The sequence below is a fragment of the Protomyctophum parallelum genome, assembly GCF_964188405.1.
Source record: "Protomyctophum parallelum genome assembly, chromosome: 14".
In the NCBI taxonomy this organism is placed as follows: domain Eukaryota; kingdom Metazoa; phylum Chordata; class Actinopteri; order Myctophiformes; family Myctophidae; genus Protomyctophum; species Protomyctophum parallelum.
In genome coordinates this window covers 15,953,196-15,968,195 of record NC_139709.1, presented here as the reverse complement: position 1 = coordinate 15,968,195, position 15,000 = coordinate 15,953,196, and the positions used below count along the sequence as shown (strand labels likewise).

Sequence of the window (15,000 nt, the reverse complement as noted above, 5' to 3'; positions counted from 1 at the left end):
TTACATTACGTACCTCTTTGACGGTGACCAGGAGGATGTAGCAGGAGACGATCTTGATGATGTGGATCTCCAGGAGCCACCAGATGAACAGCTGCAGCTTGTGGAAGATCTCCAGGAACTTGAGGAACAGCACCGTCAGACGGTCCACCACCAGGTGCCATTTGTTCTTCAGATCTGAAGACATTACAACGCTGTTTCTACAGTACCATACATCTATTAAACCCCTTAAAACCTGAGGCCGTTTCTCCAAATACCTTCTAAAACTGTAGTTTGTACAGATGTACTAGCTTGCCGTGCCAAGCTTGTATGTCTGCTATGTTTGAATAGCCAACGCTAAAATCTCAAATGACACAGATTTCCTATTAATCGGTTAAAGCAGTGTGTAATGACTTTGGGTGATTGCGGTGGTTGATTGAGAGCACCTCTTTACACTGACTGTCTTTGAACAGCCAAAGTTATGTAAAAAAATAAAACGAGGAATGTCAAAAACTTAAAGTTGAACTCAACAAAAGGTTTATTCCATCTTCATTGGTTTTGGTGAAATAAATTGAATCAGCAACAAAAACAAAAAACGTCGTAAAAATCAACTACCACTGGTCCTCTCTGGGCCAGGTTCTTATCCTCTCCTCTCTACCACTGGTCCTCTCTAGGCCAGGTTCTTATCCTCTCCTCTCTACCACTGGTCCTCTCTAGGCCAGGTTCTTATTCTCTCCTCTCTACCCCTGGTCCTCTCTGGGCCAGGTTCTTATCCTCTCCTCTCTACCACTGGTCCTCTCTGGGCCAGGTTCTTATCCTCTCCTCTCTACCACTGGTCCTCTCTGGGCCAGGTTCTTATCCTCTCCTCTCTACCCCTGGTCCTCTCTGGGCCAGGTTCTTATCCTCTCCTCTCTACCACTGGTCCTCTCTAGGCCAGGTTCTTATCCTCTCTACCCCTGGTCCTCTCTGGGCCAGGTTCTTATCCTCTCCTCTCTACCACTGGTCCTCTCTGGGCCAGGTTCTTATTCTCTCCTCTCTACCGCTTGTCCTCTCTGGGCCAGGTTCTTATGCTCTCTACCCCTGGTCCTCTCTAGGCCAGGTTCTTATCCTCTCCTCTGTACCCCTGGTCCTCTCTGGTCCAGGTTCTTATCCTCTCCTCTGTACCCCTGGTCCTCTCTGGTCCAGGTTCTTATCCTCTCCTCTCTACCCCTGGTCCTCTCTAGGCCAGGTTCTTATCCTCTCCTCTCTACCCCTGGTCCTCTCTGGGCCAGGTTCTTATTCTCTCCTCTCTACCCCTGGTCCTCTCTGGGCCAGGTTCTTATCCTCTCCTCTCTACACCTGGTCCTCTCTGGTCCAGGTTCTTATCCTCTCCTCTCTACCACTGGTCCTCTCTAGGCCAGGTTCTTATCCTCTCCTCTCTACCACTGGTCCTCTCTAGGCCAGGTTCTTATCCTCTCCTCTCTACCACTGGTCCTCTCTGGGCCAGGTTCTTATCCTCTCCTCTGTACCCCTGGTCCTCTCTGGGCCAGGTTCTTATCCTCTCCTCTCTACCCCTGGTCCTCTCTGGGCCAGGTTCTTATCCGCTCTACCCCTGGTCCTCTCTGGGCCAGGTTCTTATCCTCTCCTCTCTACCCCTGGTCCTCTCTGGTCCAGGTTCTTATCCTCTCCTCTCTACCGCTGGTCCTCTCTGGTCCAGGTTCTTATCCTCTCCTCTCTACCCCTGGTCCTCTCTGGTCCAGGTTCTTATCCTCTCCTCTCTACCGCTGGTCCTCTCTGGTCCAGGTTCTTATCCTCTCCTCTCTACCGCTGGTCCTCTCTGGGCCAGTTTCTAATCCTCTCCTCTCTACCGCTGGTCCTCTCTGGGCCAGGTTCTTATCCTATCCTCTCTACCACTGGTCCTCTCTGGGCCAGGTTCTTATCCTCTCCTCTCTACCCCTGGTCCTCTCTGGGCCAGGTTCTAATCCTCTCCTCTCTACCCCTGGTCCTCTCTGGTCCAGGTTCTTATCCTCTCCTCTCTACCCTTGGTCCTCTCTAGGCCAGGTTCTTAGCCTCTCCTCTCTACCCCTGGTTCTCTCTAGGCCAGGTTCTTATCCTCTCTACCCCTGGTCCTCTCTGGTCCAGGTTCTTATCCTCTCCTCTCTACCCCTGATCCTCTCTAGGCCAGGTTCTTATCCTCTCCTCTCTACCCCTGGTCCTCTCTGGGCCAGGTTCTTATCCTCTCCTCTCTACCCCTGGTCCTCTCTGGTCCAGGTTCTTATCCTCTCCTCTCTACCCCTCTGGTCCTCTCTGGGCCAGGTTCTTATCCTCTCCTCTCTACCACTGGTCCTCTCTGGGCCAGGTTTTTATCCTCTCCTCTCTACCACTGGTCCTCTCTGGGCCAGGTTCTTATCCTCTCCTCTGCTCCATGTCTGTGTAGACTAGAGGGTGACAAAGCACACTGACAAGGACATTAGACATGGCACATACTGTAAATGTAGATCGGCTCCTACTAAGTGGAGCAACTCAAGTTGAAGAAACTATATGCATTTTTTTCATAATTAAAAAGGCCTGTTACGGAGGCAGGTCAAAGCTTGCCTGTGTGAAAATGTACTAAGATGTTGGCGTGACATCATTATTTGGATAAGGATTTGGAACTTTGGGTAGAGAGAAAGAAAACCATAGCTCACAGCTTATCATACTCCGCTGTGTTTTATCACCTATTTTATTTTCGGTGTATACACACCACGTCTTGATTTAAGACCAGCACCAAACGTCTGTGTAAATACTGCAATGACACCGCCTCGGCCGGCCATCGACATTTAGGAGACATAATGGCTGAGAGCCGCCGTTTGACCCAATCTCCATGTCAAAACAACTAAAGCGTGGAGACGAGTGGAGTTAGACGCGAAAAAAATACATCACCAATGCGTAGGATTTAACAACACAGCTTGCGATCGGTCATGATGAGTCATGGGTTGGGTTGTTCAAAGTGTTGATGGCAGATCCTCCTCTTAGGCACATTCCTCAAAACCACAGAGTGAACTCCTCTGGGAACACATGCATCTGAAACCAACCGATAGAACTCCACCGAAATATCAGTCTGGACATCATTTCATATTATTGGCAGTTATGCAGCAGATGTGACCCAAACCAATTTTAACCCACTTTCTACAGTTTCAAAAATGTTCTTCAAAAAGTTTCAAAAATAGCAGATCTACAAGCTCACAACAGACAACAATTTTCCAAATAGATCGGAATTGATTTTGCAATTTGAAATTTTTAAATCTCAGTGAAAACATCGGTTGGGCTCTATCAGCAAATAATACAATGACACAATTTCCCAAACAGTGATTGGGACCCAATTGTGGGCCGTGGATACATTTTCCTCCATTTTATCATTATTTATTATTATTGTAAAAGATTTTCTAAAGAATTAAAAACACTTTTTGTTTTAATATAATTTCATTAATAAAATAGAAATAATCAAAGAAATTCCCTAAATTAGAGAACAAAATTTGAAAATGCGTTGTGAGCTTGTAGATCTGCTATGTTCACTGGTTTGGATCCTGCTCAAACATGCATGTGATTTCTCTTTTGGGTCATGAGCTAAAACGTTTGGGAACCGCCGCATTATGACTGTGAGCAGCCTCGCCTCGGTGGAGCCAACAGAAGATGGAAAGCTCTGCACAGCCAGTGCATCTGTGATTCAAAGTGCACTATTGCACACTGTGGAATCATGCAGCTGTGAAAACACAGGAGCAACCCATCAAACAGCGTTCAAACCTGGCAGTGCTGGTGGACAGATGTGCTCGGACAAGACAGAGAAATCTCTGATTCTACACGTTGGTTTTTTTGGGGATGGGGGGGGTTGTTTGGTGTAGAGTCACAGGAAACACAAGAGGGAGCAGGGCGGTGACGCCGGTGACACGTTCTGGCCCTGGAATCAAACTCTATGCTTTTGTGTGACGCTGTGTAGTATGCTGCTCCTTTAGACACTGAAGATTAGACACCTAGACAACCTGGGCCTAGCTGATCTAGGCACTAAAGTGGTTCTCCTCCTACATAACCGACCGGACCTACCAGGTTGAAAAGGTTTGCAAGAACCTTGGTGTTGTCCTGGACAGTCAGCTCTCATTCAAAGCACACATTACAGCGGTCACTATATCCTGTAGGTTTACACTTTATAACATTCGCCGAATTAGACCCATCCTCACCCAAGAGTCAGCCCAGCTCCTTATCCAGACATCAGTCATGGGTGAATGTAACGCACAATCATTGTAAAGCGCCTTGGATAAAGGCGCTACAGTGTATATATAAATGCACCATTCATTCCCCTGTACCTGAACTGTGCTCGGTGGTGCTGGGCTCCGTGGGCTCTGTCTTGGCGCTGTAGTGGCGGCTGTCCTCGGCGCTGGACTGGCGGTGGTCGGACGACGACAGGCTCTTCTTGTGGGGCTTCACCTTGTCCATCACGGTGTCGTCCATCGTCACCACCACCAGGGCCTGGTGCTCCTCCTCCTCCTGCGTGGGGGGCAGTGCTGCATCCACGGAGCAGGCACTTAGCATGGTGAGGTCCGCCAGGCTGCCGTCCGGGTGCGCCAGCCTGATCACAGGGCAGGGGAAGTGTTATGGCCTTTCATACATACATACTCAATGACACCGTCCTTGAAGGACGTGTTGGCGACACATGCGTGCATCAGGCACAGCAGCCATAGCAACCCTTGTTGTGGTTCAAAAATTAATGTGCTTTCTGTCTGTCAAATCCACAGATGTGTGTGTGTTTGTGCGTCAGTATGCGTGTGTACAAGAGCACACGCACGCACACACACACACACACACGCACACGCACACGCACACGCACACACGCACACACACACACACACACACACACACACACACACACACACACACACACACACACCACTGTATATCAGGCACTGTGATCAGTAAGCAATGCACATTCCTTTAGCATTCTCCCCCAAAGAACACACGGTCAGAGTTGACTTCACAATGGCCTTACTCCAGTGCATTAGCCTGGGTCCAAGTCCTGTCCCGACCTCAACTAACTTAGACAATAATTGTACATTCAACCCATTTACACCTGGAAAGCCTAGACGTTGTTATACCTCTCAATTCGGGAAAACGTCTGTGTCGTTTTAGTTGTTACTACAGTATATATAATGTGACCGGTAGAAACAAGCTTATTTGAGTGTCACGGAAAAGTAGTGAAAATAACAGATCTACAAGCACCCAACACACACGCGTTCTTTAATATAATAATAATATTGTGTGTTGAACTTGGACATACAATGTTTCCACCCGACAACGATATAATATAGCAATTTTTTTTAAATTGGCCTCAGGTCTAAATGGGTTATTTAATAATAGCGCTGTAATGGAACTTGGAATGGAAGTCCGTTTGAGACTTCAGAGTTGTGTGCTGTAGCGTCTGTACAGTGAAGAAAAGTAACCGTCTCGGCCCATGTTAGTCCACTGGGAATAAAGCCAAAGAGAAGTGAATTATGATCCACTTTGTGAATTTACATTGAGTATTACATGGCAATGTATAGGAGCCACTTCCAACCTGGCGCCTCCCGTGTTGGACATGTCATCATAAGACCTACATGCTTTACTTTACTCTGTTGTACACCGGTGTCACGCTGTGAGGAGAGACGCTGTTTTGCGCACTGCGGCGACAGCGGTGTACAACAAAGTATAAATCAGGCTGAAGTGGTAAAACCATAAAATTCCTCCTTCTCAGGCAATGGGACTGGGAGTGAGGTCAGAGGTCATAGAGGTTAAGAGGTTAGGGTTAGCTTGCATGAACCGGCCGCATACTATTATCAAGGCAAGCATTTGGTGTCTGGAGAGGTGAGACTTACTTGCTCGGCTGAGTAGGAATTTTTTGCTTGATGCTGCTCAGGGAAATGAAGTTACACAAGAAGCCAAGAGGAACAGTGAAGAAAAAGACGGCAAGATAGACACAGACATACTATAATATACAACCTGGACCTAACTTACATCTAAGAGAGACATAGGGTGGGGGAGCAGTAAAAATGCAGAAGGATTTTCCGAAAGTTTGTGGAGGGAGGGGATGTTTATGCAGTGTGCGTGCGTGCGTGCGTGTAAGGGTGGGGATTTGGGGAGGTGGTTATTATTGAGAAGTCTCGGGAAACAGCTTCACACATGCTGGAGAAAGAAGGTGACTTCACATATGGGTAAACTATCAGAGACCATATGGGGTTTTTAGGGATGAGAAGGTGAAAGATCCAGCGACCTAGTGGACAACCCAGGTAGAGGCTACAGGCAACAGGACACAAACAAAAAGGACATACTAATACAACTTAAACACTTGCATTTGATTCAAAAGGAATACCACCTGCATCACATCGACCAATGGGGACGAGGAAATCACTGGAGATTCTGAGGGTGCAATATAATACGCTCTGTGCATAATTGCAGTCCCAGAGCTAGGTTTCCAGAAGTGACTCCCTCTTCCTTTTGGTGTGTTGTCCAAGTGGCGCCTAAACCCTAAACCTTTAAACCAAAAACTATGACTAAACCTAATCGTTAACCCTAACCATAACCTCACAAACATAATGCCTCAACCTAACCTCACAGAAACTATGCCTAAACCTAACCTCAAAACCATGTCCATCTGGGCGAAACTGAGAAAAGAGTGAAATACCTGTTCCGGTCCCGTTTCTCATAGCTTTGTTTGATTTGTTTTGCAGCAGATTTGAACCGGAAACACACATGACACCTTCATACTGTATGTGTTCCTGGTTCAAATCTGCTGCCGAGCCAATCAAGAAAAACTATGGGAAATTGAACCAGAACAGGAAACCCGGCCAGGAACTGCACAGAGCCTATTATAAATGGCGATAACAAGGACAGGTCAGCTATAGGGGTGTACTGTAGATCCATATAGCATCAGGACAGAGGAGGCTGACATTCGAGAGAGGTTGGTTGGGATTGGTTTGATGGATGCTAGAGAATGCGAGCAGTTACCCACCTATTCATGATCAGATACACACGGCCATTGACTTTAGCATGGCTGTGAGAGTCGAAAGGAAGGGATGACGATGAGTGGCGGAGAGAAAGGTGGCAGAGCAGAAGAGAGGCAAGCAAATAAGCACATGAGGAAAAGAGAATGGATGGAGATGGTGTCCACGACAATAGGTTTCAAGAAATGACAGGTGGACATCAAATACAAGAATGTTAGCAGTGTCTGACAGAGGTGGGTATAGCCAAAAACTGTACCCATGTAAAAGTATTAATGACTAGAACTACAGTACAGAAGTAGTCAACCAAATATGTACTACCGGTATCACAAATATATAGTACTTGAATGGTACAGTATGTTAAATTAAACGTACCATTTGTGACTTAAGTAAATGTGTACATTTAACTTGTTATTACCCACCTCTGGTGACTGATGTGTGATGGTACAAAGTACAAACCACAACAAAGCAGACATGGATTATATATTATACCAAGCGTTTTGATGTATAGAGGTATGACTGACTCTGGGAAGGTAGGGGTCTACATGTGTCATGTAAGTCCTGAATGGCATAATGACATGCATGTTGTGCAGAATGGCTGGTCCTGAATGAAATCCTACTGTGCTGTATATCATTCTACTTCAAATCAATGTTGATTTGTTCGATTGAAGATGCCTCCAGTATCTCGTTGTCAACACTTCCATTTGTCATCATGTCCCCCAACAACCTGTTCATGTCTGAACTAAATTAAAGTGAAATAAACTAGAAGGCCCTCACCTGTAGATGGTGCTCTGCTCCTTGGCGACCACCGCCTGGAGGTCGGTGAGCAGCAGGAAGCGGTCGTGGAAGTAGTGCAGGTGGAGGATGCACACCAGCAGGAAGGAGGTGGGGATGAAGATCCGGATGAACAGCTTGGACACGGAGAACCTCTCCAGACCCAGGTCCTTCAGCCTGATGGAGAGATAATACTAATAATGAACTGGAGAATCTCTCCAGACCCAGGTCCTTCAGTCTGATGGAGAGATAATACTAATAATGAACTGGAGAACGTCTCCAGACCCAGGTCCTTCAGTCTGATGGAGAGATAATTGTCCATTGTCCAATCGTGTAATCGTTGTCCAAACAGAGGAGAGGGAAAGAAAGACCAATGACAATAGACTATTGAGATGACATTATGTTGAGGGGGAGACATGAGATGAGATTAGTAGAGATGCAATAACATGAGATGAGATCAGTGGGATGAGAGGACATACAATGAGATGACATGAGATGAGATCAGTGAGAAGACATGAGATGACATTAAGAAGAGAGAAACAATGATACCTGAATGGAAATGGAAAGGTTTGTTTGTTTTAGCCTGCAAAATGTTGGAATATAACAATTTGGAATATCCCTTTAAAACACTTAACACAAATATCTGCAAAATGAGGAGTTACAAACTGTCTAGACGGGAAAAGGCAACGCTCACTTATTTCCAAGGCTGTGGCCAGGTTTCACTTTTATATGAAATTATTGTTGATAAATCAAAAGAATCCTTGAGCAGGAGATTGGCTTGGTGTAGTGACTCCTAGACGTAGAAATGTGAAGATGAATAGAAGAGTTTACCCTGACGCAGACTATCAACACCAGATTTAATCTGATACAAAATAAAATAAAAGATTGTGTGTACATGCAGTACAGTACACAACTCAATCCCTCTTACATCGCTTTGATGTCAATAAAATCCTGATTTATGTATAAACTAAGTCTAATGTTATCTCTAGTCTGAAACCTCATGTCTACATGCTCGAAACGTGTCGCTTGTGGATCTGTTACTTTCGATGCCTTTGTGTGACGCTGTAGTGTGATTACTGTATGTAGGGCATTAATTTATGAACAAACACAAAAAGTTAAAATATAGAGGTAAGAGGTTTCTGCCCAACAGCATCTAGAATGAATGAATTAATGAATGAATTAATTGATTGACTAATGAATTGATTAATTCAGCACTGGTGTGGACTAAGACAGTAGTAGTTGAGGTACTGTCACTATTGAGTTGATGCATTACCTTGTGTTTACCTTGCTTACCGTAAATCGCTCTGGATTAAGAGAATCTGCTAAATGCCTAAATTGTAAATTGTAAATGTTAAAACCTCCGTACAACATGACCAAACTAACGCAACTAGAAGCTGAGGTTAAGATAAGCTGCACTCACTTCTCTTCATTCATTCCCGTCAGGTTGGACCAGAAGGGCAGTGATGTCTCAAACTGGAAGGTGTAGACCAGGATCAGCACCAGCATGGTGTACATCACCACCGACATCCAGAAGTACTTCAGCATCCTCCGCCAGTACTCGTAATGCACCTGCGGAGGGCCACGGTAGAAAAGTATGTTTTTGATTACCAGAGTAGACAGACATACCCAGCTGTGGAAGCCAGGACGAGTATCATTGGCCATGACAGGAGCTGGTGGAATTATGTAAATTAGGTTTTCTGAAAATCTTATGTTGCTTTATCAGTGGTGCTCAACATTTGTCATGTCAAGGATAGAAGGACCCAACATTATACTGTATGTATTTGGCCGCGGACGCCCATCTCAAAATATTTAGTTCCAAGGACCACCCCAGAAGCAGATATGAGTTAAAAATGTTCATTTTTTAAAATATATTCAAAGATTTGCACACATTTTCACAATTTTTCTAAAACAGAAGATCTACAAATGCAGTGACGCGGTGTGTATAGTGTATACGTATCTATCTGTATATCTTTTCAGCCTAAATCAGCATTAATTTAGTAGAAGTAGAAATGTAGAGAAACTATTAGATATGTAGAGAATGCACATCCACTGTGGTGATGATTTGCATGCAGGACAAACAGAAGATCAACATAATAAATAATAAAGTCTGCACACTATTACTTGCCAACACTTTACAAGAACTATTTATGAGTACCCACAAAGCTTTATGCACCGATGCAACTACTAACAGTCATGATAATGCATCGTTCACATTATTTATTTGTCACAGTGCACCCTGCTCCAACTGCCTTTTCAAACATTATGCTAATGCTGCAATCACTAATAACTAATAACTTTGGGGCAGGCCCATCTGGAGTTTAAATGGATAGGTATATCAGTCAAAAGGGAGACATCGAAGAGGAAGGATGGATGGGGAAGGATCAACATATGGAATGTCAGAACAGGTCAGCTCCATATATGGAGGTTTGAGGTCAGCTGGAGAGTTGCTGGCCAATATTAATGACATCAGGGATCTCCATGGCATTCCCATATATGGGCTTAATATTGATGACATCAGGGATCTCCATCCCTGATGATGTCACGTGATGTCATGACCATATATAGTCATGCCTGGGGTGACGGACCAACCAAACAACCAACTGAGGGGAAATGCACGTTTTCATTTTAAATGCGACCTGCAGTCACAATTAAATGTCATTTTAGGAAATTTGCATATAGACTATGGGTATGGTAATACAATAGAAGAGGTGGCTCCCTTCTTTTCCATTCAGAAATTTAGACCCTGGTGTCAAGGGATTGTATTTGGAACACAACAACAGCAAGGATTCGTTCATGGTTTGCATGAGGCCCTTGGGGCCTCCCACCCTCATGTACTCAGCCTCCCACCTCCATTGCTTTATACCCTTTGCCAGAGCCCGGCCGGCTCTGACTTGAACGTGAGTCCATGCCCTCCACTTGCTCTCTGCCACCCCCTACTACAGGCCAAAGAGCAGTGCATGGGGGAGTGTTTGTTTTCCTTAAGAAGGAGGTCATGGGAGGATATAAGGTATGTAGTTATGCAGGAGCAAACTAAATGCCTCCTTGAGTAAAACCTAACACCTCATTGAGGTACCACATCTCTTTGAACACCTTCTGAAAGCAAAATCAAGTCAACATTTCAAGAGTATGCAAGGTGCATGGTTCTTAAAGCAATAGGACACTTTGGTAGAGGTTTGGATATTGTGGTTACCTTGTCCTGATGTAACTAGTCCAATTGGTGCAACATATCACTTGAAAAAGTTACGCATATAATATTATCTTGAATACAATCAATCATATCAATAGGATTTATGTTTGAGTGCACTGCAGGAGGGTGAAAGACACCAATTTGACTTCCATTTCATTTTAATTTGAAGTATGACTAGACCATAAGCTAGGCTGCCACACTGTATATTTTCTTTTTCTTTTTGAAGGATGGGATTTCTGCTGGTTTTGGCCATGCTTATTTTGACTACATCAAATAACATGGAAAGAATGCACATGGCAAGTATGGAGGGTGTGCAGCAGGTCCATCTTTGATAATGTAGGGGAGGAAGAAGTACGATTTAAGTAGCAAGTAACTCGAGGAAAAGTACAAAGGCATTTACACCACAATATGGTGTACAATAGTGGGATGTCCCATTTCACAAGTTTATCAAAATCTTTCAAAAATAGCTGCGATGTTTAGTTTAGTTTAATCAATTCAACAGTGTAACATAAATCATTACATTAAATATTCACACTCTCTTAGCCTAGTAGTGTAAGTTATCACCATAGTTATTTTCCTAACGTCTTATCCTTCACATCTTTCCTTGACCTCATGACGCCTAGGAAAAGTGGTTAAGAAAGGAAAAAATACATCATTTTTTAGACTATTCAGATCAAACAAGAACTGCTGGGCAGAGCAGCACACACACACACACACACACACACACACACACACACACACACACACACACACACACACACACACACACACACACACACACACACACACACACACACACACACACACACACACACACACACACACACACACACACACACACACACACACACACACACACACACACACACACACACAGCAAGGTTAGATGTTGACAGAAAAGGATCTGATAGGAAACACATGTTGTATCCACTATAGTAGCTGGGTCCTGCTGGAAACACACACACACACACACACTCGTGTGTACGCTAACGCACGTATGCACGAACACACGCACGCACGCACGCACACACACACACACACACACACACACACACACACACACACACACACACACACACACACACACACACACACACACAATACAGACCGCAAACAAACAACAAATGTGCAGTCAGTACATCCTGGTTGCCTGGTTGTGTAAGTACTAAGCAGAGATATCCACCAGCCAGGTAGTCACACCATCACATCGTCCCGTAATGGATCGGCTATTTTCAATGCAATGCATTGTGAGCTTGCAGATCAGCTATTTTTCGAATTGGCCGAAATACATACAGTACATAAGGTCTGTTTTTTGTTTTTTTTATATATATTTTTTATCCCACCCCTGTGTCAATCATCTAATGTGATCCTGGGCTCTACACACCCTCCGCCAACCTGGGTAGAGCAACGGACTTAACTCATGCTTCCTTCATGCTTGAGTGTCCAAGTTGCTCCTTTACACCTGACAGGGGGGAGTTTCCCTGGTTGGACGTAGCGCGTGGAAGGAACACGTTATTCCAACCAGTTCCTTTCCCCTCCATCAGGCGCCCCGGCTGGCCAGGGGGAGGCAGTTTAGAGACCAGGATTACTGCATATTTTTGTGATGGTACCTACCCTAGGGGACACGGGGAGAACATGCAAACTCCACACAGAAAGGCCCTTTTGCCAACCCCGCTTTCGGGTATGGGCACTGATGATGCGGAAGAGGAAACAAGCCGCCACACCCACAGCGCCCCGAGCAGGAATCGAACCCAGGACCTTCTAGCTGTGAGGCGACAGCACTACCAACTGTGCCACCGTGCCCCATAGGGTCTGTTTTGTTATAATAATCAAATTCTACAATGTAACTTGTCTGGAGTCTCGCCACAGTACCACCAGAATAATGGGCGCGTTCCTATGACAACCAGACAAACGCAGACGTCGCCGACGCGCTCCGCCCACGGACGTGTCATAGACGCCATCTACTACCCCAGTGCGATCCTACACCAGCTGCGTCTAATTCGGCCGCCGCCCGATTAGCAATCAGCGACAGCCGAAACCTGTCAGCCGCGCCCTTTATAAACGCCAGTTGAACTTAGCCCTGACACTGGCTGGTTCACCCAAGAACGCTCGGACAATGTATGTCGGCAGCTTGGCGCTGGATGGTAAGTCCACACTCCTCTCGGTACCGGATCCCTCGACACTATCTTAACTCACTGTTTGATTGTTTGTACCACAACTCAATTATGTCTTGTATTCCACTTCATCAGGCTTGTAGGAGTGGGGCTGAAAGCACACACGGGAGTGTGTGCCCCCCATAAATAAGTGACGAGTGGAAAGCCGCACATATACCTGGAAACCCACCTGACTCGGTTCGGGGACGAGTAGCAGAAGACGGGACCCTCGTATCGACTGGCAGCCCACCGCACGTTAAGGTCACAGTAAGACAATTGTTCTCTCACTATCACACGTTTGGCTAAGAAGAGGCACTTACAGACGCTTGAGAAGCTAAGGATAATAAGAAGAATTGTGAATGAAGAAAAGCACCTTGTTGATGTTTACTGAAGAGAAGACATATAGTTAACTGTGTCATGTTAACCCTGAAGACTGTGAAAGAAGAAGACCTTGTTGATGTTTATCGAAGAAAGCATATTCTAGTTAAAGTGTCACCTTAACCCTGTGAACGAAGACAGGCCGTTTGTGTTCAGTTAAACCCTTAAAAGACTTTAAGTTGGCGAGAGCCCCGCCTTACTCCGGTGAAAGAAGACCGAGACTGTGATTAGAAATATAGTGCTCTTTTCTGTTAACCCACTGGCTGCCTTTGACGTACCTCTACGGCGACCCCAGTATATAGAGAGAAATCAGAGTATAAATGCTTGTGTACCTACCTGTTGGCCGAGCCTAAGGGGCCCTAGGTTACATACTCACCCGGTCCCGAACCAAGTACTTTTACTCTGATTACTCGCCCAAATGTATCCGAGTACTTCTACTCAAAAGTACTCTTCTGTGCCCTGTGGATAGAGAAGACTACCTAGCATCGTACCTACCTCCGGGGGAGCCTCCTGGCACCCTCTGGACCCTGGAAAAGAAAAGGAAAGTTATAGAAAAGTCTAGTTGGTAGCCTAGACCGGAGTCTCAGGCCCCAACCCTGTACTTACCTTGTGCTCTGACCGCTTGCTAACACCCCTCTCATCCTCTGCAGTGACGATCCAATCCAAGGAGGCCTGACTTCAAGGAAGAATGTTATATCATGCATAATCTGATGTGATATTGACTTTTGTCTGACATTATCTGAAATAAAACAAGGGGCGCCACTGTGTGTCAAACCCTTGATACTGCATTCTGACTCCTGATTCCCACCCGACCTCCCACACTAGTAACAAAAGTTTTAAAATAATTGCAGTGGAGTAAAAGCACGATGTTTGCCTCTGAGATGTAGTGGAGAAGAAGTAACAGTACTGGAAACTTGAAATACTGAAGTACTTAAATACAGTACTTTGAGTAAATGTACAGCTACTTTACACCACCACACACAGCACACAGTTGAACATTTTGATAAAGGAACCAAGCACAACATGCACACTACTTTATATTATCGTTGGTCATTGTTTGACAGTATTGCTGCTACATTCTTCTTCTCTATAAATGTCTTTGTTGTTGTTTTTACTATGGCTGCTACAAGGCTGGGAAGAGGAACCTAAAATCAAATAATTTGACTTTTATGTGGAACAAACCCTAGAGAGTCTTCATAGTTTAGCGATGCCATGTAACACTACTGTATGTCAAAATAAATCTGTGCTGGATAGGGCGATGTCGTGCTACAGTACATGACCTATATGTTCTCTTTGATTTTAACAGCCTTTTAATGTACAAAATTGCACGGTGTTATACGCGGGATAGAGGACATTTGTATTTAGGAGCATTGTGTTTTATGGTGACTGCGGACATAAAACAGTCGAGTGTTATACACCAACTTTATGGGCTCTGTAAAAATGTCAATGTCAGCAACTTGCATCATTGAGAAATCGAAATTGGAAGCCGGACAACATTGTGCCTCAGAGCATTTTAACCCTGGGTGTGTGTGGGTGTGTGTGTGTGTAT

General features: G+C 45.1%; 1 protein-coding gene across 2 annotated transcripts in view; it reads right to left on the bottom strand.

The window, feature by feature from the left end:
- The window catches only part of piezo2b (piezo-type mechanosensitive ion channel component 2b), a 131,775-nt gene that overhangs the window by 47,828 nt on the left and 68,947 nt on the right, over nt 1–15,000 (bottom strand). Inside the window, exons 16-19 of one of the 2 annotated variants that reach the window (XM_083782150.1) lie at nt 9,154–9,302; nt 7,737–7,910; nt 4,296–4,537; nt 14–174 (exon numbers count right to left, since the gene is read on the bottom strand). In XM_083782150.1, coding sequence (XP_083638276.1) covers nt 14–174; nt 4,296–4,537; nt 7,737–7,910; nt 9,154–9,302 — 726 coding nt within the window. Of the gene's footprint in view, nt 1–13; nt 175–4,295; nt 4,559–7,736; nt 7,911–9,153; nt 9,303–15,000 lie in introns of both variants that reach the window. The other variant, XM_083782149.1, reaches the window with a different exon arrangement.